General features: G+C 41.2%; 1 protein-coding gene across 1 annotated transcript; it reads left to right on the forward strand.

Moving 5' to 3' along the window:
* Positions 1-707: 707 nt before the first annotated feature.
* On the forward strand, positions 708-19,527 carry LOC130604448 (fructose-1,6-bisphosphatase isozyme 2). The gene is made up of 7 exons (XM_057418965.1): positions 708-1,024; positions 3,721-3,883; positions 4,778-4,870; positions 11,004-11,144; positions 12,322-12,459; positions 16,704-16,823; positions 19,202-19,527. Exons 1-7 carry the CDS (start codon positions 852-854, stop codon positions 19,394-19,396), a joined length of 1,023 nt encoding a protein of 340 aa, XP_057274948.1. The 5' UTR covers positions 708-851; the 3' UTR covers positions 19,397-19,527.
* Positions 19,528-26,123: the final 6,596 nt, after the last annotated feature.

Consider the following 26,123-nt stretch of genomic DNA (forward strand, 5'->3'; position numbering starts at 1 on the left):
TTGTGAGACAGACATGCTTAAATCAGATAAGCTTTGTTTGTAAATTATTGAAGGTGTAATTATTTTGTAACCTATAAAGCAACACCTCACCAGTACCTCTCATTCACACAAGCCCTATAATATTACAAGTAGCGCAGACTGGGAATGAAGTCATTAAGAGGAGATTGCAGTAGACCAACTAGCATCATAAACCATTTTAATAAATGCATGTCTAGATGCACCCTGCACTTACTCTTGATTCCCATGGGTTGTGCCGTACACCTACAAAACTCTCCTCTATGGAGAGGCTGAAAGAGAGCGAACAAGCAAGGATTAAGGCAACATAGGAAGGGAAATTCATTGTCCAGAGCCACAGCATGGCGGATGCTCTGCTGTGGGGCACTAGGACTCGTGTGGTTACCTACACCCTATGTCTTCATTTCTTGTGCCTTGCAAATTGTGTGTTTTGCCTTGGCTGTGCTGAGCTTATTGCTGAGTGGCAGGTACAGGAAAGCAGTTTCCAGCTAAGTGGACAGCGAGATTTTTGCATTCCAGTCTAATGCAGAATTTGAGTATGTTAATAGATCTGCACATCACGAATTCCAGTGTTTGGGAAAAGCAGCTGAGCACTGGCTGCTCAGCTGTAGTCCCGTCTCTGGCTCCTTTTCTGTATCCAGAGGAGCTGTGGAGCCAGCCTGGGGTGCAGTTATTCTGAGCCCTCAATCACATGGTCTCAGAAACATCTTAATAAAATCTGACCAGTAACGCAGACAACAGCTTTGCCTCAGAATAAAACAGCTACCCAGGATCTCCGCACTGCAATAAATTGTCCTGTCCAGCTGAGGAGTGAGGAACTCTGACACCCAGCAAAAATGTCCGACAAAACCCCCTTCGAAACGGATATGCTAACGCTCACGCGATTTGTCATGGAGAAGGGACGCCGTGTTAAAGGAGCAACGGGGGAGCTGACACAGCTGCTCAACTCCATGCTGACTGCCATAAAGGCCATTTCCTCTGCAGTCAGAAAGGCAGGCCTTGCCCACATGTGAGTCCTACCTAGCTATAAGGGGAGGAAGAGGAGGTTAGAGAGACAGCTGCTTGCACAGGAAGGCTGGGGAGTGGGCAGGGATTCACAAATACGTTGGAAGTGTCTTTTTTAAGCCAAGTGACTGTATGTATGAGGCCAGAGCCTGGATTGTCGAGAGTGGGAAGTGGGAAATCTCTTTTTCTGGATTATTTTAATATCAGCAGAAAGGCAGACATTTAAACTAACTGCTGTTACTCCAAAAATGTAAGCCAGAACATCAGTGCATTGCTCACCTCATCATCCCTTGTAAATGTTGATATTGATCTACTTTTAAATCTACTGTGAATTTGAAGAATATCACACTGTGGTATTGTCAATGCAGAATATCACACCATGATATTTTTTGCTAGCATCCAAACCTGGTGCTGAGCTATGCAAATCAGAACTTGGCTTATCTTTGGGAGCTGATGTTCTGCCTCACTGCAGTATAAATGATGGTCTGAAGCAACAGACCTGCAAGAAATGCCATATGCATAAGTGCATTTCCCTTTTCTTCCTCAAGCAGTATCAGGGGTACAGATGGGGAGTCTTAAAAGGCCCTATATGGAAAACAAAAAACACTATTTGGCATGTAGTTGTTTGGCAAATAAATAAAGAAGGAATAAAGAATTGCCTTAGCAAAGCCTGGAATGAACCAAGCTGTTCCTCACACAACCAGATGAAATAGACATCAGTGTCATTGTTTTAATGGTGAGCTATCTGAAGCAGTTCAGAGAGCTGGAATATCCTAATAAAATTATGTATTTAAAATATATAGGTTTTGTTACGTATCGATATACATGTTTCTGTACGTTCCTGCGTGTACACATGCATACCATGCATAAGAAAGACAGGTAATATATTTGTTAAGAAACACAACATTTGTCATTTGTTGGGCTTTTTGTTGTGGGTTTGTTTTTTTTTTCTTCCTGTGGAAACACCAAAATGTGTAAAACCTTGAGGGGGGGTGGGGCTTGTGCTTTGTTGGCTGTTAGACCATTTGGCCAAAGTCCTTTATGATCTTTGCAAATGGTGAATTCAATGTCTCAGTACTATCACTCTCACTTTAGAGGTATGGAACATAATATGTAGAAAGGACATAAGGCATACTCAAATTTAACCACAGCACCAAGCTCCTATGCCTTTAGCTGTTAAACTATAATTTGTCTCTGTACTCACTAGGTGAAGCTGAGCTGTTTTGCCTCCCTGACTTAGAGGAACAGTTGCTTTTGTCTCATTTTAATCTTTCAATATGCAGCCTCTGAAGTGTTTAATAAGTAGGAAGAACCTCTATTTGATATACTAGAGGTAGAATAGCCACCTAGTCTACAGGATACATGGCTACTGTGCTAATGAATCTTCCCCTCAGAAACAGAACACCTGTTATGTTAGACAGCAAATGTCCTTTTCAATAAACAAAAGATTCTGGTAATGAACCAGAAATATCTGACATAACCAAACACACAAATGAGTAACTTGCACCATTCAAATTACACCAAGTAACCATGAAAATTCAGAAATTCTCATGTCAAGCTTTCAGCCAGTCACTGGCTTGCATCCATCTGTATTTGTGAAGCTAGAGAGCTCTGATTTTTTTAGTGTCTCCAAATAGACACTGTGAAGTGTCTCCTTCAATGCTAAAGACCTCAGCATGAATTTTTAGCACATTTGCCATTCAAAAGTAAAGGAAGACTTTTTCCAAGATAAAGACTTGAGCTGGGAATGTGCCTGAAAACACACTAACTGAAGAATGGGTGCTAAGGACTCCCTGAAAATCATGGTTCTTTCCAGTATCTCAGACTTGGCACTCAAAAATAGAGTGCCCCAAACACTATACTTCTGAAAAGCTCAGGCAGTTTCGAGCTGTGAGTAAAATAAAAGATTTACCCTGCTTCCAGCTGATGCCTGCTGCTGACCAACACCTTAGGGACTTAGTTGTCCCTTTCATTTGTTTTTCTTTCTCCATAATGAATAAAAGTGTTGCATCTATTTCCTGCATGATTCGTTATACTTCTAAGATGCCCAGACCATGCACATCAGGACTAAACAGTGCTTCCTCAACTAGAAATCTCAGAAATACGTATACTACTGTATACTGCCTCATTAATATATTGCTAAAAGTGGAACAGGGAATGAAAGCATCATCTTAACTCAGCCAAGGGCCACTGAATGAAACAGACCTTGATCCTGGAACACAGTTCAGCATGAGGAATTATCTGGAGATGTCTTCAATGTTTCTGGTTTTGGGGTGGTTGGGGACTGAGTAGGGGAGCGTCAAAGGTCATCATGGAGCTCTGAGCAGCCAATGGCAGAAAATAATGCAGATGCTAACTGCCTCTTCTCCTTCCTCAAAGCTGCTGCCAGCTGTTTGTGGGGTTTCTAGGGAAGCCTGGCACCCACTGGGTGGGCTGGGGGCTCTGGTCTGTCCTGGAGAACGTCCAATCAGGAGCAAAAGGACCCAGATAAAGCCTCAAAAATGATGTCTTTCTTATGCATGCTTTCGTTTTTTTGAGCAGCAGCAACCATCTCGTAATTCACCTAGTAGTTTAATCCAAAGATTAGAGGTTTGGGAAGATGAGAGGAAGGAGCCATCCTGACATGGGTTGGGTTTTTTTTCCTAAAAACCTGTAACATTGGCCTCCCTCCAGTTTCTTGATGTTTTCCCTTTTCTGTAGGTTTGGTATAGCTGGCACTGTGAACGTGACCGGGGACGAAGTGAAGAAGCTGGACGTACTATCCAACTCCCTGGTGATTAATATGCTACAGTCCTCCTACAGCACCTGCCTCCTGGTCTCGGAGGAGAACAAAGAGGCCATCGTCACCCCCAAGGACAAGCGGGTCTGTACACCGGCTCGGGCGACAGCAGGGGGCAGTCGTGCTTCACGTGTGGAAGCCAACCCTCCCCGAGGGAATGCGGAGCATTCGCGCTGTTACTGCGTTGTTTTGGTTAATAACCGTGGTGCAGGGCACGGCTTCAACAGCCAAATGAGCTGTGCAGGGTAAAATTATCATTAAAGTTCTGTGAAGGGGGGATACAAATAATTTTTGATCTTGCTAACACGCTCCAGATCTCACGTGTATGCGTACTAGTGTATTCCCTGGGCGCCAGTGCAACAGCTTTGGATTACATTAATAAATCGGCAACATAAAATGACAGGAGAGGCTGGCAGAACTGGGGTTTACATTATGTGTCCAGAGGAAACACCTGACTGTTTCATTAGGCTTCCCCCAGGAGGGGATCCTATTGCAGCAAGATACTGCTCACGCTGATGTAACCCAGCCTTTCCCCAAGATGTTTTCTTACTCTCAAACCTCCCATCACAGGCAAATCCTTTAGTCTGGAACAGAATGTAACAAAAAAAAAAACAAACAAAAAACCCCCCACCTTTATTTACTTGAGGAAGATGCTTGCTTCCAGAATGAGTCACTCCTTTTGCTTTCAAGTGATTTCTTGCAATACTTGGCAGCAGAGGACTGCTCCTTTCTATCATCAGATTTTGTGCTGTCTGTGCAGAAACATGCTCTCTCCTCTTTCTCTGGCAGGTCCTGCACGGAGTGGGTCTTATGCTGCAGGGCCAGCTGGGCCAACAGCACAGCTCTCTCTGGCAAGCCATGTCAGGCATGCTTGCAGGACTAAACATAGTGATAAAAATATGGGTTTTGTCAAGTAAAAGGAGAGAATAGTGTAAGAATATGGATCACTTAACGCTTCCCTTGCCAATTCTGTTTTAGGGTAAATATGTGGTGTGCTTTGACCCCCTTGATGGTTCTTCCAATATAGACTGCTTGGCACCAATAGGAACAATATTTGCTATCTACAAGAAGGTAAGACAACAAAGCACACATGGCATGATATGTTTGGTGAAAGCAAAATTTGTTGGGTATGTCAACTTGCTTAGTTTCTTTCCTAGGTTCTGTAAGTGATCCACAGAGCCTAAGAAAGTAAAAGAGATGACACTGGAGATTCACATGTGCTAAAATGCTGCCTAAATTCCCAGGAAGGAGACATTCAGCCCCATGAAATTGCTGTGTGACAGCACTTCCCTCCTTCAGCCACACAGACACTTAAACAAAACCCTTTCACCATTAGGCAGCTGGGTAGCTGCTCAGTGATTCTTTACTCGCTGCAGGTGAGCTGAAGGGTGTCACAGTGCCTGTGAATCACAGTATTTGTATCATGGATACTGACTGGGGAGGGCTGATGGTCACTGCCTGGACTGTATTATGGCTAGCAGTTTGGTGACCTCCCACTGCGTGTTGTGTGCTTGTTACAGATGGGAGTTTATAAGCATGCTAACAAGTGAAAGCCACCTGAGGCTGAAGGAAGCGGTTACTTACAGCCATCAGGGCCCTGACAGTGTATCTGCTCTCATGGGGCTGTACAGAACAGCAACTGCGCAGCCAATTAATGAATGTTAATAGAGTCATGCCAAGTCTTGTGATTTGATTGTTAATCTCTCAGTAGCTGGTGTTTTTCCTAAACCCTGAGCTTGCAGTCATATGACTATGAGAGACCCTTGGCCATTACTATTGTGAAGTAACATTTACAGTACTGCAAAGAAGTCTTTACAGGCTCAGATGCTACACTTCAAACATATGAAGATAAGTTTTTAAAGTCTGTCCCACCTTCTAACTCATAATTTTCAACTGGCTAGTCCTCCTTTTTTACATTGTTAGGCAATACACGAATCATCACTGCTGAGAATATGCATCTACTAGCAAACCAAATAGTCAGGGCATAATCTCTACAGACTCATGACACAAGCCAAGTGCTGGAAAATGGCTGCCCACACTGTTAATGGTTAGTGCAAACCCTCATCATAGATGCAGGCCTGGCCAAACAACATTGAGATAATGACTGGGTATGGTTTGTAGAAAGAGCAGTCCAGGACTACCTCCAGTATCTTCCACCATCTTGGTTTTTGCAGGGAAAAGAGTTTAGCTCTATGGATACAGTTGATGCCATGTGTTCTTATGGTAAGCAAAGGGGCCCCCATCCTTTTCACTTACCTCTCTAAATATAACCTAAAAGACTACAGCACCTCCTAAGATTGACAGTGGGCAATAGCTGTGTTGTCCACTGTTCTTAAAGTTGGTAAGCAGCATCACATAAACACTAAACATTAGCTTTAAAAGCAAGTTATCAGAATTCCCTACCATCTTTAGCTCACCTGATAATGAGTATGAAGACTACAGACTGCCTAGTCTTCCGAAGCATTCTGCTTCAGAACAGAAACATTCCCCAAAAGACTCATATTGTTCCCAAATGTTCAAGTTTTCAATTTATTTTCCGATCCTTCCACTGTTGTTGCTCTAGCATAAAAATAGACATGAGCCGACAATGTGTGCTTGCACCCAGGTCAATCTTGGCCAAAGGAGCATGACCAGTAGGTCAAGGGAAGTGATTCTGCCCCTCTACTCTGCTCTGGTGAGACCCCACCTGCAGTATTGCATCCAGCTCTCGAGTCCTCAGTGCAGGAAAGACATGGACCTATTGGAGAGGGAGGGACCGGAGGAGGAATACAAAAATGATCAGAGGGATGGAGCACCCCTCTCATGAGAAAAGGCTGAGGCAGTTCAGCTTGTTGAGCCTGGAGAAGAGAAGGCTCTGGGGACACCTTATTGTGGCCTCTCATTTTTTTAAAGGGACCTGTAAGGAAGATGGGAAAAGACTTTTTATCAGGGTCTGATGCAATAGGACGAGGGGTGATGGTTTAAAACTAAAAGAGAGGAGATTGAGGCTGTGTGTTAGGAAAACATTCTTTACAGTGAGGGTAGTAAAACACTGGCACAGGTTGCCCAGAGAGGTGGTGGATGTGCCAGGCTGGATGTGGTTCTGGGCAACCTGATGTAGTTGGAAGATGTCCCTGCTCATTGCAGAGGGGTTAGACTAGATGGCCTTGGAATGCTTCTTCCAACCCAAACTGTTCTACGATTCTAGTTAACATACTTGTTGTAAAATACTGTTTCTAAGTTTCTGTTTTTCATGTGGGTGGATACCCTTCAGCACCTCATAAAAAGCACATTACATTGCTTCGTACAAACACTTCATGTACAAAAGAAAACCCTGCTGCTAGGATGAAGTGTGGTTTGTCAATTATAAGAACAACTTACCAATTTTCCCTGGGAAGTTAGAAACAATGTGGAATTTACAGTCTTTCACTTGCATAATTCTTTCCATTAAAATTCTAATTCTAAAGTACATATTAATTAATGCATCCTTCTCTCAGAGAAGAAAATTTTATGGCAACGCTGCTAACTTTAAATACTATTAACTTCAAACCCTTTGAAATAATGAAATAATAATGCTTTATTGATTGTTACTGAAGAGTAGTACGAAATGAAGAAAGTGAGATGTTTATCCTGATGGATGAGAATCACTTAAGAAAGAAAACACAATTTCAAACTATTCAAGGTTCCTTTGGAAAAGCTATAAGAATTGTAATTCCAAAGGATGATCCTTAGCTCCTGTCTGATATTTATTACCTTCCAGTTCTCAGATGATTATCTGATTATCTCACCATGTCAACACTTCATTTCCACAGGCCTACCCTCCAGAACTGAAATATTTCGGAAAAAAAAATAATCAGAAAATAAAAAATTAAAAAAAAAAAGGATAGACAGCACTTTTCTACAAAGGTCAGACTCAGTGCCAGCACATTGCAAACCTGAAAATGGTTCTCTGGCTGCTCCCGGTCCAGAGCCACCACCATAGTGGCAGGAAAGCACTGTGTCAGTTTCATAGAGAAAACCACCAAAAAATAAATGTCATCTGAAGTTTATTTAATTTTCCACCTGGCTCTTACTTTCTGATGCATGGGTGGTATTGATAAAATAAGCAGAAACATCAAAAAAGCAGGGCTGAGGGAGGCCCCTTGTGGAATCAGTGGAAGTCAGAGCAAGCAATAGGACATTGACAGTCACTGCCGCTAAGGGGCTCTCAGCTGCTGCAGTGCAGAGGGTGGTGACAATATGTATTTTTTGCTTGGATTCTTCAAAATTTTTCATGCCACTGAGCTGAATCAACAACTCTCCGTTCGTACTGCATATACATGATATGAAACTCTGCTGCTTTTGTTTTGTTCTTTTTAAAACTTGTATCTTTGCACAGTACCTCAGATGCATCCATTGTCATGAGGACAACATCCTCCCCTCTATGTGGTCCCTCATGGGGAAGGTGTAAGAATTCAATTAAATGCAATGGATACTCATGAAACACATGGTACAAATAGAGACCTGTAAACCAAGTCCTTCTGGAGCTGTACCCGGTGCTGATCAGAACTCCTCCATGTGATGTCAGGCAAACCATACATGCAAATATTTTCCAACTCAGATATCACCCAAGGGTACCCCTATAGCAAGACTCTGCAGACCTTGTTTCATCTGCTTCACACCACCAACGAGAAAAAGTGACTGTGTCAGTGCTTGTCAGAGCTCTTTTGCAGTCCCTCTGCTTACTTCAGTGCTTTGCATAAAGACCTCTCAAGAGGTTTGACTACCACCATTTCATAGTCAAAATGTAATGTAAAGGAAATCCATCTGTGCACTAGAAAGGACTGAAAATATTAGCAGCTATCACAGTCTACCGGCCAGCTTAATTCCCTGCTTTGTTTCACAGTGCAAGGTACTTGGCAGGACTTCTGCAGTCCTAAAAATGAAATATCAGCCGATCTCTAGCTTTTTTACATTCTGACAAGCTCTGCAAAATATTTGTTTGAGTTTTTTTCCTTCCTTTTGGAAGCTGCCTCTAGGAAATGCAGTTGTGAATTAGTATGGAAAAAACAAGTTAATTCTGCCAACTGTACATCTCCTGATGGAAGAGTTCCTCTGTTTTTTCATAAGAGTCAGCAAATGTGTGGTTTCTCAGCCATGTAAACATAGAAATGAATTTAAGAGATAGGACTGAAAAGCTCATCTCACAAGATATTTTAAGTCAACAGCACATGTAACCAGCAGCAACATATACTATATAAACATCGTGCTCTACAAAGCAAACCTGTTTACTGTATTTATACAAAAATATTTTTTATTCAATGAGAAAGCATACAAAAACCTAGAATGATCATAATATGATTGCAACTAGTTCTGTAAATATGTTTTTAATTCTGCATTTAGTGTTGCAAACCATTAGTCTATTATAGACAACCATTGCTTTTGATGTTGAGATGTGCCATGGAGATACATTTTTGAAAAAGAAGATGCTATATGTAAGGTATAATCCTTATATATTCTGTAAAGATTGTTTAGCAAAGGATTAGCCACTAGTCGTCAGTACTCAAAGCTCTGGAATATACAAACAGGGGTTTTAACCAGGCTTCCTTCATTACATGCATTATAACTTCGCTGAATAAGCATCTTGATGTAGAGCACTTCCAAGGGACTGCATACAAGATGTATTTGTACACACTCTATTTCAGCTCCTGTGACAAACTGGTTGGCAAAGGGAATTTTTTCCACAGAAGAACTTGGCAAAATAATACTAATAAAAATTTTTGAGCAAAATATACAGCTAAAAACTGTAAGCCACAGTAACAAAAGTAACAAAATCTTCTAGTTAAAAATGAAAATATTTTTATGTGGAATTTGTCTTCATATGCCAAGAAATATGTAGTTTTGGTGTCTCTCATCTCAGCTTTCCTCCAGGTGTTGGCATAAAATGATGAATGGGATCCCCAGGTTACTCTTAGCTTTCCACCTTCATAGGACCCTTATGGGCACCCTGAGAGTTACTTGCTCTCCGGTGTGCTCCTCTCCTTGGAGGAGAGGTGTTTTTCTCTGGAAATTATCTGCGGAAGGCATTCTTGATTATTTAAAGAATTTACTCAATATTCATGAAATATTTTATTTCCTACACAAAATAGTCACTGATTTTTATTTTTTTAACCACATATTTTGGAATAGACCTGCTATTTCTATTTAGCTGCTACTTAATCTAATTAAGCCCATGCACTCACTGAGAAATTGTCTGAGTTTGGAACAATAAAATACTAAACTGGGATGGAAGAAAGGATCTCATTTTAATTCCTCACAAACCACCTTCAAAACATCCACAGAAGACCCTTCACAACTGACAAGCCTTTAAAAAGAAGCATTACTGTCAAGCATTCCCTACCCATTTTGCAGTCCCAGGTACCCGTCCGCGTCTGTTATTCTTCCTTATCACAGCGGTCAGTCTCTTGTAAGTCTTGGCTAAGGCACCCCCCTATTGCTGCCTGGAAATATTTGCACCAGGTCTGACTGAGTTGTTGTTGTTCAGTGATATCCAAACCAAAGTATGAGCGTCAGAAGGTGATTAAAAGCCTGACTTGAAATCTCATGTGAATGTTCTATGTAGAGTTATATATACACACCTCCATACATTAAACATGCTACTTTATGTATAATTATATATATATAATTTTATAAATAGTTTTTTATAAAAATTTATTTTATATTTAATTTGAACATTTATACCACTTCAGTTACCCATCTCTTCACCAGCAGAGACCGATGCACAGTCTTGGTTCCATCATGTTGCACCATCTATGCTTTTATTCTGATTACTGAAGCAGTTTGTCTGTAATACTTAATGACTGCACTCACCTCACAGTTATTTCCTGTGAGGGGTGTCAGAATGATAGCTTAAATTTATACTTCCAGAAAATTAGTGCTATGTCTCAAGTTTCTAGTGATCTGGAATTAATGGACTGTGCTGTAAAGCTAAGGTATCAGCTTTTACTGCAGGTATTGTATTGATTGCATGACATGTAATAAACACAAACTCTCAACATCCTGTCCCAGCATGCACATGTACTTGTACCAAACTTGCCCTGAAGTAGTGAGAACAATCTCCACTTCAGTTGTTTCAAAGGCCTGCATAGAAACAAAAGGGAAATCTGCCCCACAACATTATTGAAAAGTTGTTTTGATTGTTTCTTGTAAGAATTTAACCTTCAGTCCAATGGTAATTCTTCCTCAGGAAACAGACGATGAGCCCTCTGAAAAAGATGCTTTGCAGCCTGGACGCCGTATTGTTGCTGCAGGCTATGCCTTGTATGGGAGTGCTACACTGGTTGCCCTCTCCACAGGGCAAGGAGTGGACTGTTTCATGCTCGATCCGGTACAGTCATGGCGTTAATCACATTGCCATAATCTTTTAGAGCCTTCTGTGCTTGGATTTAATCATTTTAGTTACTCCTTGTCTCTAATCTAGGCTATCTATATGATTCTTGTTTTCACCCATGTCCTGGAGCATCCCACCTCCACCTTACAAGTATTTAATAATACATTAATATGTTGGTTGCAATACCTCTATTTGGTTTTTCTCCTCAGTGGAGTGTAAGTTATGAGCATTCCAGACTGCTGTTTTGCACAGACACTTAAGAAAACTTACTCTGAGCAGTGTCTTTGCCTCCACTTAAAGGACGCCTGCTTTTAGATTGCTCTTGATTTTTCTCTCTGTAGAAGAACCTCAGCATGTTCTGTGTTTAGCTGGGGGCAAGGACCGTTTTTCAATACAGTTCATGCAGAGTGATGTCTGATTGCCTGAGTGCAATTTGGATTTATGGCTAAGCCTTCTAAGCTGCATAACCAGCAATTTGCAAAAGCAGAACCATACCCATACAATTGGACATATGCCACCCCTTGGTGCCCACCCTTGGAGCCCAAAAAGTGTTACTGGAGGAATGCAGAAAAGAGACCTCTGGTTTGAAAGAAACAACATTAGATGAAAGCAATACTATAGGAGGTTTTTTGATACGAGAATGCATTATTACGAAACTTCTTTTAACCTTATAAACAGGCTTATACCAAGTGTGAGGAACTGGGAGCTGAGATGCTCTGGTTAGAGACAAAGGAATAGAAGGTGGAAGTTGTACTCAGACTGCAGATAGCAACACCTGGGGGTAGCATTCACTTTAAGATATTTAGGCAAGACAGGCAAGAAAAGTTCAAAAATCAGAAGGCAGTGTAATTTCTTAATTTGTAACCTTGAGATCTGTGGTCAGAAATTCATTATACATCTGTTTTCAGGGCTGCCTGGTGTTCTTTCAGTAAGCTAACTATTAAGAGTTGAATTGCTTTTTATTTATAGTAATAATGTGACAAGTTTTCATGAACTTAACCCAGATTCTGTGCTTTCTGCTCTGTTTGAAATGCTATCAAGCTGTACAGAGTCTGTTGCTAAAAGGACCAAGCTGTACTAGAGTTTCTGCCATCACTAGTGTAGCAACTGTTACAGAAAGCCAACAAGCTTTTCTGCTGCTTGCTAATGGCTGGTCTACCATTTTCTTCTATAGGGTCTTGGTGAATTTATTTTGGTTGACAAAGATGTTAAAATCAAGAAGAAAGGGAAGGTATACAGTCTGAATGAAGGTTATGCGAAGTATTTTGATCCTGCAATGACAGAATATTTACAAAAGAAGAAATTCCCTGAGGTAAGAAAATATTAGTACTGTATCCAATGTACTGCGGGCTGGCAAGCACTGCATTCCACAAAGTCCTGGATGATAGGAAAGGATCTGAAGGCCCCACTGAGTTCAGCCCCATATAATCCTTTTGTGCTATTGGGTCCATTTTGGGTATGTATCCAATGTGTTTTTTTCTGGCACCCTGACGCCTTTCATAACTTAAACTTTGGTAAGTAAATTCATAGCTTGTTCCTCACTGTATGGAGGAAAATATGTTGTACATGAAGAACCAGGTTTTTCAACAAAGCTCTGAAACTGTGCCAGCAAAAAAGTGGTGGTATCCTTATTTTCTACCTTATCGGAGTATGCAGCTCAGTCATACGTGCAGCTGAGCATCTGGGGCTAGATTCCACATACTGCTCAGAAGGTGCTTTCAGGCATCTGGGTGGCATCACCTTCTCCTCCCTGTACATGTTTGCATCTGAGGTGTGCAGTATCACTCTTGCACTATCATCTACTTGAATTATATGGAGCATGAACCGACTCACAGGTTGGGAAAAAAAAACCAATGGTGTAAGGCATACTTTCAGTATATTCTGTTAAGAGGATTATACTGTAACCTTCAGAGGGATAAAGATGAGAACATCCTGCACCTGATGAACTTCCTTGTGGAGACATAGAACTCTGTATGACCTCTAGTCAACCATAGCAGGATATCACGCAAGTTCTCAATGTGGAAAACTGGAAGCTCCCTAGGAAGTGTGGCTATGTGAAAATTGATGTATCCAGTAGAAAACTTCAGCATATTGTACCTGGGAAGTTAACAAGTAAGAGTTTAAAATATAATCCTGTGAGAAGCTCCTTCTCACATATATTGCAATGCTGACCTCTCATTTAAATGTGTTTTCTGTATTATCAAATTGTAGCTACAAAGGGTGCCGCATCATAGCGTTTTAAACACATTCATTTTTAATATTTGAGGTAATTTTGAAACTTCAAATTCTGCTTTCAGTCCAGCTGTGAGAGAAGCCGAAGTCCACAACACAAATTTCATACTTCCTGAAAACTAATCCAGCTGAGAAAGAGAAGTGCCTCTCATTCTACTCATGTTATGCTGAGCTACGTATTCAGTATAATGCACCAACACCGGATTTACTAATATGTGTTTTTTGCAAACCACCCAAGTGCTGCTTAAAGTAAAACTCTCAGTCTACCCCAGGCAGCCTCAAAAGATCAAACTCAGTGGAATGACCAGGCAGATATTTCACCACAGGCTGAGTGAGGACAGCTCTATCATGTGATTCACTAATCCTTAGGACACACAGGAAAAACCTCATTTACAAGCACTATTTTATCTTAAATCTGTGCTTCATTTGAGGAAAATCTTCTGGAAGTGTCATTGCACTGATGCAATAGAAGTTTGCAGAAGGTGTTTTCGTTACTTTAAAGCAAAAAACTAGTGGTGCATAGGTTATTTAGGGCAGCAGAAGCCTCCTCAAGGGTGCTGAGCAAGCACATTGCTTTGCTACCCTGAGAAGTAGGGCTGTCTGCATGAGAAGGGCCAAGGCACCAGTGTTACTGCCACAAAGCACAAAAAAGTTCCCTGCCTATCTGAAAGCTTGTTAGGAACCTGACTTTTGGAAACAGCATATTTGCTGTTATTTGCATTGTGGAAGGACAAGAGGGAGAACGTGTCACCACACTTCCATAGCATGAAAACTGCTTCCTATCATCACCTGTAAACCTTACCAGCTACGTTGGTGATGATCCTACCTTCCCTGCAGCACCCTGACAGCGCATTGCACAGCTTTGGTATCTTTGTCTTCCTCTCTTCAGTATGCAGAAGGGCACTGGGGGTGTCTGCTGGATACCTCCCGCCTGTGACTTGAGGAGGTGTGGGGCATGGGGGACCCCTTCTTACTCAAGCAGACCACTTTGATCCTGTGGCCTTCTGGTCACTAGAAGCCAAGAGACTAGGCATTTATTTTAGCTATTTGTCACTACCTTACCCCTTTTTTCCTTTGATCCTACCTGTATTTCCTCCCTGTAGTTCTTGATCAATATGCTGTTCAGATGACACTAACATTGCCAGAAAAAATCAAAAAGTTAGAAATAAAACAGGAAAAATAGGATGCTGTCTTGTATTCTGTATCACTGTCATTAGCAATCAAATATTACAAATCAACTGTTTATGGGGAGAGGAGATATTTTCCCTCACTATGTAACCAGCATTCCAGATCAGACAGTTAAGGATTTGCCTTAGCAGTGACATCAAAAACTTAGCAACAGCACATTTTAGCACAAAGCATTCTTCTGCCAGTCAGCCAAGATGTGCCTGAGTGATTTTAAAAAAACTAATAAAAACTCTGTGCTTTTGTTACCATATCTGTAGGTGGACCAAGGGATGCAGGGTTTTGCTGCTGTATTTTTCTCCCCCCACTCTCCTAAGTCATTACAGTTATGCGAGAAAAACATGGTCTTGTTTTGCTGTGGATGAACATAGCTGTTGGAATATCTGTGGAATAAAGAAAGAAGTGAAAAAGTAACTCCCATCACATTGTGAAATAAAAAGAATCACAGGACCTATCTGTTACGAGCCATTTTTTGTTCTTTTGGGTTTCGCAAACAAAAAAAACGAGGGTGAAACTGAGTGCAATCACAGGTTTACTCAAACACCATGAATGCTGACTAAGGGAACATCAGGGTTTTTCAAATCCTTCATTAGCATCAGCCAAACCAGTGTGAAGTTCTCACTGGGCAAACACACAGCTTGATATTACTCAGAACTCAGTATGGAACTCCCTATCACTCATGCTCTGCTTTTTTGTTTGAGAAGAAAGCGTAGGCAATATGCCGACACACACGCAACCCCTATTAAACTTCTCATCTGTAAGACAAATGCATAAGTGACCAAACACGAGAAACGAGAAGTAGCATTTCTAATAACTGAAAGGACTATTTATTCCTCCCATGCAGGTAGCTGGACTCTAAGAAAGTGAAGCAAAAATTTTATTTCAGTCTGTAGTTCCAGAGATCAGTATCAGAATGAAGGACTTTTTCATATGTAATTTTCTCAGCACAGATTCAGCTCTGTGTTTCTAGCAGATGAATTTCTATCAGGGTAAAAAGCAATTAAAATTGCAAGTGTGATCTCGTCATCCTCACATAACAATGCCCCTATACACATAAATTGTGTAAATGACCTGCTCATGAATAGGAAATCCAGCTCATCCCAACTGCATCTGGTGATCTGTACTCAGGTGGCTCAGCTCTGCCAGGATCTTTCATTAGACAACTGATCCAGACAGAAAAAATGTGCAGAGATCTTTCCAAACCTGTAGCATTTCAATACACAATTGCATGTATTAAATGTGTGCAAAGTCCCCGTGTCTAATAATTTTCTGAGGAGGCACAAATTCCTCCTCTGCTTCATTGAAGACAGAGTGAAATATACTGACAGATTTCTTGGCATAGTAGCTTTCAAAACGCTTTCCTTCAGTTTACATTTGTATTGTGTATCTCCTCCTTATAAAAGTACGGTGATGCATTGCTTTCCTCAGGTTATATATTTGGTGTATATAACTTCTATTTGTGCAAGACACCTTGTTTGTCTTCTATATTTCCTACCTTTCCTTACCATTTTTATAACCAACAAACCTGGCACTGATACGAATACTCCCCTGTTTGCTCTTAGTAAAATGAACTCTCCTTCAATTGCATTAATTTCTCAGCTTAGAGCAAGGAAAACCATATTCATGAATAAACTGCTTTCTCTTAAACTAAGCTGCAGAATGAATGTTATGATCAATTTCCCAACTTGACGAATAGGCTAGAAGCCCACTGGGAAACATGTAGACCTGTTGTGAAAAGTGACATCCTACGTCTTGCCCAGGCTTAGGAAACAGTGAAGGATCAGCAAACAAATGGATACCTTGTTCTGATAATGCCAGGAAGTTTTTACTCACTTTGCAGTGAGTTTGCAACCCTCGCTTTTTCAGACTGGGGATTGATACCAAATTACAGGTTGTGCACTCAAATTACAAGCAGCTTGTTTTCTATGCTGTGAATGCAGCTCTTTAAAGTGCTTATTTTAGAACTCCATAGCCAATCTTACAAAAAGCTAAGCTTCAGGCTGGTTTAGGCATTTATAGTGTCCGTAAGCAGCCATTGATGTAAGCAGATTTGATTCCTGTTTCGTAAGAAAATTACATTTGTCTGTGCTACTAGCTGTCTAGCCTGGTAGATTTAATGCTTTACTCTACGTTTTTCAGGATGGCAGTTCCCCGTATGGTGCCAGGTATGTGGGCTCCATGGTAGCTGATGTTCACCGTACATTGATGTATGGTGGGATTTTCATGTATCCTGCTAATCAGAAGAGTCCTAAAGGAAAGGTAAATAGTTTGACTTACTGTCTGGGGAACTTAGTCAACCTAATTCCTCTGGTTTTCCCACAGAAGTAAAGGAACAGTTTATATATATAAACAGATAATAATTTTGCATCCCCTGGAGAAAATTATTAATTGATACGATGGTCAGCTATCAAATTTAGGCAAGAAACTTAAACAATTGTCTATTTAGGCAATTCCCAATTTAGGCCAGATATCTTCCCGTGTGCTTTTCTATTACAAACTACTCAAATGATCTTCACCACAACCAAGGGCTTTATTCATCTTTCTGAAGTGAAATATTTCAGTACCACAGAAACCTGCTGAGATACCGGTGACAGCTGGCATAGCTCCGGGGGGTGGGGGGGGGGGGTGGGGGGGATGGGGGGGAAGAGGAGGAGGAGAACAAATAAACAAGACCCAAACCAACCAAAACCAACTAAAATAAACCAGCAAAACCCCCTCAACCCATTAAACAGTGTGGATCTGTTTGTGTATCAGAGCAACAGACAAAAAAAGGAATTTGCTGTGTGTGAGAAAATTGGATTTGCTGATGGGCCTCTTCAAATTAAACTTTTTGTTTTGAAATCTGTGTTAAGCCATTGGTGTAGAGAAAATACGAGAAACAACAAAATTACAAACGTACAAAGTACAGAATTTTATAAAAATCAAGATTTCTGCATGAGTTAGCCTACATTGACTGTTTGATCTGGTTTGCACTGCCATAATGAAATAATGGAGAGAATATTGAAAGAAGCAAAACTACTACCATTACAAATCAAAATTTTCTTCTTTCCTTCTCAGAGGGCAGATGTAGACAGTATTTTCCACATAAACCTCTTCTTGATAGAGAGATCATGCCTTTGTGGCAGGTACCTGATCATTATCTTCTTAAAGACAGTCTATGCACCTAGCTGAAAGGAACCAAATGTCATAGCAAACATAAATGACATGCATGTAGGCTCTAGCATATAGAACTCCTTCATTAGGTTAAAGAAAGAGCTAAAACAAAATGCTCAATAACCAGTACTGGTTCTATCAGCCAACAAATAGATCCTCTTTTCAAATTAGATATATTAAATCATAATTTTTAATCAATTTAAGGCTTATAGTTATCTATTAGGTGAAAAATGTTAAACCAGTCTGGAGACAGAGCCCATCTGAAGACTCGTAAGTGCAATTGCACTATTATCTGAAGGAAAGCTGCTTTATTTAAGCCACACAGTCACAGTATAAGCAGTAAGAAATTCAAGTTGTAGTTCCACTGCTATATTCTGGCTCATGATCTTGCAATAGTTGTCCACGCACTGAAAACAATGGAGACTTTGGTCCTATGTTGCCTCTCAGGTGGAGACCTTGTACCAGAAATAGCATTTTAGAAGATACAAATGAAGGTGATATGTGTTATTAAGTTTTTGACACATGGTTTCATCACAAACAGCATGATAAAGGAATGATGGGTAGTAATGTCCTGTGTCCAACCCATTTCTTTGTCTCTTTATACTGTTGCATTCTGTCATGATTTCTTTTCACCAGGAAATACTCTCTCTTTTGCACATATGAACAGCCCTTTAAACATAGTATGTACTAATATTGTCTCACATAAGCACTTCATAGACCATCAAAGATTCAACTAAACCTATGCAAACAATGTCTGTTAAAAACCAGCCAGCTACTACCTGTGTCCTTTTAAACACAGAAACTTTTGGCATATGTCCCAAATAAGTTTGCATTCCACACAGGCACTCCAGAGGCAACTTTTTTAAAGTTGTGAACAGATATCAAGGTCCAAACCAAAAGTGTGTCCATACCAAAAGGGAAAATTTGCTTTTACTAATTACTGCAGTTACTTCTGAAAACGGAGTAGCTATCTGGATGAGTTCAGGCAATTAATATCTATTCACATTTCTGAAGAGTGAAAATGAAATACTGAAATTTGAAACCAGGAGCATCAAGTTTCAAACTCCAAAATATCCTGACCAAACACAGTGTGATTACCCCAAGCTTTGAGGTAATCATAAAGCCTCCATATGAGAAGAGATTGTGACTTTGGTTTCCAGGTACTGTTAACTTAGCTGACTGAACTCTTTTGCTGATGTCTTTAGCTGACAGCTACTTTTGACATTTTTGGCAAAATACAGTTTCACTGGTGCTGCACATCAGTCCATCAATTTGGAAACGATGGTGGTGATGCTTGGATGCAGGGTCTGTACACTGTTTCTCAAAACAGAAGATGTTAAGGGAGGTGAGAGGAAGAAAGTGAAGAAGGTGGGACTGAGAAACATTGCTACTTAGGTCAATTGACAAAAGGAAGGTTAGGTTCTGGTAAGTTCTTTGGTGTAATTTTCCCCAAAGGCAATCATGTGCTCCTTCTTTCTTTCTAGCTCCGACTTCTCTATGAGTGCAATCCTATGGCTTTCATCATTGAGCAGGCAGGTGGGATGGCAACTACAGGGACTGAGGCGGTGTTGGATGTGAAACCTGAGAGTCTTCACCAGAGAGTCCCTCTCATCCTTGGTTCTCCAGATGATGTGCAAGAATACCTCACTTGTGTACAGAAACATCAGAAGAGCAGTTAAAGGCTTTTTGGCATCAGAACTTGCTCATTCATCTTCAGTCTGCAGGAAAAGCTGTACCTTTCAAGATGGTGGATTCTAGCAAGTAGCACCCATCTCCAAGTGAAAATCCCACTTTATGAGAACAAGAAAAATAGTGGGAAAAACAAAAAAAAAATCATCTTTTCTTGCAGACAAGCATAAAAAAAAAATCCACTATCTCTGATTTATGCAGTGCAAATTTAGAGACAGAGACCTGATTGCTAAACAGGAGCAAATTACTTTATATAGTATTAACAAAGGAAGTGGATTGTGTCAGTACCCTCATTTGATGTGAAGCTTTACATCTGAAACTACATGGTTGGCATGGTTTTCACATCAACATTTGCAATGCCATTATTTGGATTTTGTGTCAGAGGTTTAATTGCAAGGTGCTTTTTATCCTGACAGCCCTGAGAAGACCAAAAGTCTCATGTTGTCAGAAAACAGTGTTTTTAAGCTTCAAATTATATATGTCTTGGGTAATTAATAAAGATGAAAAGGCTGCAATGTTGCCAGGGTAATTCAATTCTCATAAGAAGGAAAATGCCCTCTGTTATTGCAGACAGGTAATTGTCAGTGGCACAAATTCCAATAAACCGTTGCTATGGATGTGACACTCAGATCATGCCTATTCCCTGTTTATCCATTGTCCTTTGCAACAGAAGATGAGCTATCACCACAAAGCTGTTACACCTCCATTTTCTTTTACTTTGAAAGGTTCTAATTTCAGATTGAAGCTTGCCCTTTTCTACACATTACACTGGCATTCCTACCCACCGCCAGTACACCCATCCTGTCGGTACCCTAGCGCTGTCTCAGGTTTGACACTGCCTTAGGAGATCAGGAATCAGCTCTGATGTGATACTGTGATACTGTGTGACACTAGCAGACATTCATTAACCAAAGAGAGCTATTAATTAAGAGAAATGTGTGATTATGTTAAGTGACAAGGGTGTGAAAACTGGGCTTTAGGTCACTTTTAGTATTAGACATCCTGATACTTAGACATCCTGATACCTTTTTAAGCCTCCTGTCTCATGATATGGATGTTTGTTTGGGCAACCATCTTGATGTAAGCAATTCCTGCCCCTACTGCTCATTTTCACCACTACTCCACGCCCTCAGTCATGGGTTACATGGAGTAGTGTTGTCTTGTATGCTGGTACAAGACATTATTAAGAACATTCTGTGAATTACAGTAGGACACAGATAGGAGAAATTCATGCCAGAATAGAGTTAAGTGCCAGGAAACTCCAGTGGCTATTTTTAAACTTACAACTATGTTCTACTATTCAAAAAGAAGCAGGCTGAACAAAGGTAAACTGCAAATTATACAGCACGTCTTTATCCTTAGGCGTTGTTATCCCAGTGGGGAGGGTGTGATTTCAGTACTGCTTCAGGTATCAAAGCACTCTTTTCACAGGTGTTAATCTGGCACTCTGTAAAGCTGTAACAGTGACAACAGGATCAGCAAGTACACTGTGTACTTGTTTATTCTGCTCCTCGTCATGTGCTTCCTGAATCTCTGCTATCAACAGCAAAACGCAAGGAACACTTAAATCCTCGAGAATCAAGAGGAGGCAGAAAAACCTGTGAGGGTTTAGGTAACAGCAAACTTTACACTGGAGAACACAATTGTGCACTGACTATGAAAGCTAGTAAATCAATTTGCCTTCAGACAAAGTATGCACACAGTGTATGTACCCATATATATGTTCACAAATATATTTTATACATACATACTCATGCCCTATCTCTCTCCCCCATGTTCTCCATATAAGAACAAAAATAGTTGTTGATGTCACTGATTTACTGAGAGACTCTGTTGCATTTTTAAAATCAGGAGGTGATCCTGCCCCTCTACGCTGCTCTCGTGAGACCTCACTTGGAGTATTGTGTGCAGTTCTGGTATTCTCAACATAAAAAGGACATGGAACTGTTGGAACAAGTCCAGAGGAGGGCCACGAGGATGATCAGGGGACTGGAGCACCTCCTGTATGAAGAGAGGCTGAGGAAGTTGGCTGTTCAGCTTGGAGAAGAGAAGGCTGCATGGAGACCTCATAGCAGCCTTCCAGTATGTGAAGGGGGCCTATAGGGATGCTGGGGAGGGACTCTTCATTAGGGACTGTAGTGATAGGACAAGGGGTAATGGATTAAAAGGGCTGAGAGAAATGATTAAAGACAGAGAGAGCAAGAACAGGGTCTTGGTACTCCCCGGTGTAACTGCAGGGCCTCTAATAATAAGCCCTTTTCAGGGAAATGCTGAAAGAAAGTTTGTATAGCAGTGGGTATACACACTCTAATGACTAAGTTCAGTGTTCCTGTGCTGGCAGTTAAATTAAATATCTGCACACTGCAACATGTCAGTCATTCAGTGCCCTGATGCCAGCGTAGAACCATAGAATAGTTAGGGTTGGAAAGGACTTTAAGATCTAGTTCCAATCCCCTGCCATGAGCATGTCACATCAAACTGTGTCACCCAAGGCTCTGTTCAACCTGGCCTTGAACACCGCCAGGGATGGAGCATTCACCTCCTTTGACCTGCTGGTCATGCTCCTTTTTATGCAGCCCAGGATATCGATAAATCAGCAGCACCAGAGTTGTCTTCATTTAAGTATGTTTTCACAGCAAAACCTGCATATAATCCCAGCTGCTAGACTTCCCGTGACTTTCTTTTTTTCCCTGAATTTATACCAGAAACACATTAGTGAAGGAGCTAGCACTATGTCACCCACCTGACAAACAACTGCTGTTTGGGTGGCTGTTGATGCTTAAATGATAATGCTTAGATTTTGTGGGCTGCAGGGTGGCTAGTATCTAGGAAGAGATCAGTATCTTCCCTGTACAAACAACCCATGCAAACCCCAAGTGCAGATTAAGAAGGCAGTGACTTTGGTGTGAACTGTGGATTTTCTTTGCCAGAGTTCCACTTTAACGTACCACACCTATACTGTTTTCCTAAGTACTTCTGTGATATCTGCTACATCTAGTACAACTCTGCAACCAGACTGCTCCACTGAGCCCTTCTTAAACCATCAGGACAGAGTTTTCAGTTTCCCTTCCCAGTGCAATACCATTTCAGACCATTTCTCCAGAGCTCTCCAACAGAAATCACAGGGTGTCTGTGGCGGTGGTGATGGTGGTGGTGGGGTCACGATCTACAAAGCCCTTGCGCTACTGAACCACAACTTCCCTTTACGGTCAGCTGCCAGGGTGTCTGAGGGCATCCAGACAGCTGAGAAAACAAGACTTAGCTTGTTGTTGTGGCTTGTCCTTTTTTAAGAATCCAGAGACTGCATCTAATGGTTGGAGCAGGGAGGGGATGTACCATTAGCAGCCATCAATGCCGCCTACAGGTGCGAGGAAGCTGGCATGGACCAACACTCACTGCCTCTGCTTACTGAAGGTGATGCCAGGTATTATTCCTTGGATACTCATCAGCATGATACAAAATTATAAATACATGGAAACACCAAGTACATGGAAGAACAGACACACATTTAAATATTAGTTCACATGTGTGCCTTTGTGTTAGTATTTAATGGTTTCTTATGAAATTATATATAAACTAGATATTTTATATAAGTTTTTTTTTAATATGGTTTTATATATAAACCACTGCCAGCTTGATTTCCTACTACTTTTGGAGGAGGACATGGAAAGGAAAGTATACTAGTTGTATTGTACCAGGTATGTAACAAATATGACTATTCTTAAAGCACTGGTTTGTGACTTGTTGCAAACCTAATTTTTACTTTCAATTGCAGAACACATTTGCATTGTTTCAGAAGTAAAATAAAAGCTAACTATATCTAAACCTGAGGGTATGCAATAGCAGAAGAAAATGCAGAAACCCCAGCAGTCTATTATAAAATGAGCAGATGTTCACCAATTGCTTTGACTGGAAATTAAGTCAGTCTGAACAGCCAGCCACAGTGTTGGCCTTGTGACTGCAATCACAAGACCAGGGATCAGAGAACAGGTTGAGGCTGGCAGGCTTCCCACCCAGCTTGCGGTGCCCAGCCTGCCTGTGCTGCTGCCTGCCTGCCAGCCCAGCGCTGCAGGCTGCTGATCCTGGACCCTCTGCAGTGGGAGCTCACCCTCCAGAGACAAACCAAGACAGCTGAAACACAGATGATGTTTGAAATGTTGGCTCAAACGTACCTTTGGGCATTTGTATCAAAAGTCAGTACTTTCATTCTATTTTCCATGAAACACACACACGGAGTTCTGTTGTTTGGGTTGTTTGGGGTTTTCTTGTTTGTTTGTTTTTAAATAAAGACAATTGATATGTGTGAAAAAATCAGGCAAGACTTTTCTTTCTTTGTAAAATGGAAGCAGTATACTTCATGAAAATTACAGAGAAAGCCCAAAAAAGAGCTCTCAGTACACAGCTTATACTACCCAGTCGGGAGAAAAGCATCATTGGTACTTGTGAAACAGAATTGAGGGATTAACAAGGAGAAAGATCATTAAGTCCTTCAAGACATCAAAGCTAGAAGGATCTGTTTTCCAGAGATATCCAGTGCCCAAATGTGGGTAAAGCAGCGAACAAAATGAACATTGAGCTAGAGGATCTGCAGGCAGTTACCCAAAGGTACAGAACAGTCCCTACCATTCAAAATTTATGTCATCATGGGCAATATTCACAAACCCCAGGCACTGGTACTGAAAACACTTTCAGGTTTTGTTCCTAGCTTTCTGCAAATACAGATGTGGTTTCAATAAACAAAAATAAAAACCTCAAACCAAGCACGTGATCTGATTTCACTGAACTGATTTTAATACTGCATGGAGATAGGTGACAGACACGTTTTCCCCCGGAGATCTGCCTGGGGTGGGGATTGCTCTTACCCAGTGCGATGATTTACATCGTGGATTTGCAGGATCCTGTTCATTAGGAGCCCAGCAGGTTTCTGGCAGTGGATTTTGCCATTCCGGCCACTCTGACCAATGAAGCGAGCTTGGTAAACCAGCTTGGAGAGGGTGTTGGCCAGGATAGCTATGTACTCACACACTGATAAACACAGTTTGGCCTAAGTATTCTTGTCAGCTGCTGAGCAGATCACCCAGTGCATATTTTATCAGTTTTGAAGAGACTCCTCCATAGAGGAGATAATACAGCTGCTCGATTACCCACTCCGCTGTGCTGGTGCTGAATGTGCGAGGCCAGCCTAATCCCAGCCCGAGGGACAACTGTTTGCCATGTCTCATCCATTCAGCATTGCGCTCAGTTGCACCATCGGCACATGCCCAGGAACTAAAGAAGTCGACTTCTCCCCACGCCCAGCTGTGGCAGCACTGGCCTCGGGATCACATGTTGAGAAAACCACTGCTCTGACACGCCAGTGTGCCCTGCGCCTACCTACCAGGTGACACACAATCTGTGTTCTGCCCTTTCGATTGCCTGGTTTCCTGTTTTGTTCAACACCAACAATTTTCTCCCTCTTTCAACAACTCAGTGTGATTTGCTATTCCAAAACAGGAAGAGAAAAAGAAGACGCTCAAATGAAAAGAAAGCAGGAAAGATAAATGGAAGGGAAAGAGCCACGCAGGCAAAGGTACATCTGGAATTTAATCTCATGAAAAGAACAAGAATGGGGATGTTTACTTTTTAGCTGTGTTGAACCTACACTGGGAGAAAACGAAGCCAAAGAAAGGTAGCCTTCTCCCAGATGTACATGCTGTTAACAGCTGTTAATCAGGTGCATGGCCTCTCCCAGGCAGCCTCACTGCTTTTGGCCTTTTTAATTCTCCCACTCCTCAGCAATGTGCCAGTTTAGATTAAAAACTTGCTGGGAAGAGAGGTTCTCTTGCTTTTTTGTTTTACAGAGCGCCTAATAAAATGGGACTATGAAGTTTGTTTAAATACCTGGAAACAGTGCAGCTGAAGTAACACTTCAAAACTATTCCTGATGGGCTTCCTGTGACAACAGTTTTGCTTCTGAAATGCTCCGCTATATTGTGAGAGGTATGTGATCAAACCTCGTAATAGCCCTGAATCAGAAAACACAGGTCCCCTCCAATTCTTCCTGCGACTACTGAGATACTAACGGCCAAATGGCAGCAGTTTTTGTCCTTAATCTTTGCACAAGGCATTATAATTTCTCTATAAACACAGACAGAAGTTTATTTCAACTACAGGCAATTATTATCATAAATCTCCAAAAGCCAATGCAGTTTCACATCACAGCTGATACTTTCAGTATGTATTTCCTATTCAAAAAAACCACCCTGCTGTCAGCCAGTGTTTCATGCTTGTATGAGGAATGCCAACTGCAATACTAGTAAACACTGCTGAGCAGAAGGTATGTTAAAGAGGGCTACAGAGAACTTGGCGCTCACAATTCTTGCATTGCTGTGGCATAATTGTAAAAGATTGTGGTATGTGCTTGGCCATGCACATATCTAGCATAACTGGGCACCTGCAGAAACAGCACTGAACTGTTTCGAGAGCTCTGTGGGCAGCCCTGTCTAGGTTTTTTTTTTTCTGTGACTTGTTACCAGTCTCATAAACGGATATATTAGAGAGACATCTAGAGATCCTGACTCCTTTTTAAGCATGAAAAAACACCTGTGGTTTTTCAGACTTGGCCAATTTTATTTCATTTGACTTTCAGATTTTAAGCAAAATCAACTGTGTCCCACAACATGTGCTACAGCCTTAATGAGTTCTCAGCATCCCATTTCAGCATCCCAGAAATCTAAG

The sequence above is a fragment of the Pezoporus wallicus genome, unplaced genomic scaffold, assembly GCF_028554395.1.
Source record: "Pezoporus wallicus isolate ANWC-B61680 ecotype Strahan unplaced genomic scaffold, APGP_CSIRO_Pwel_v1 contig_371, whole genome shotgun sequence".
Taxonomy (NCBI): domain Eukaryota; kingdom Metazoa; phylum Chordata; class Aves; order Psittaciformes; family Psittacidae; genus Pezoporus; species Pezoporus wallicus.

Excerpts from the sequence above, each read along its gene's own strand:
- LOC130604448 (XM_057418965.1), top strand. The coding sequence starts at position 852 with ATGTCCGACAAAACCCCCTTCGAAACGGATATGCTAACGCTCACGCGA. Across the intron at positions 4,871-11,003 it reads TATTTGCTATCTACAAGAAG|GAAACAGACGATGAGCCCTC; the intron begins GTAAGACAACAA and ends ATTCTTCCTCAG. Across the intron at positions 16,824-19,201 it reads AGAAGAGTCCTAAAGGAAAG|CTCCGACTTCTCTATGAGTG; the intron begins GTAAATAGTTTG and ends CTTTCTTTCTAG.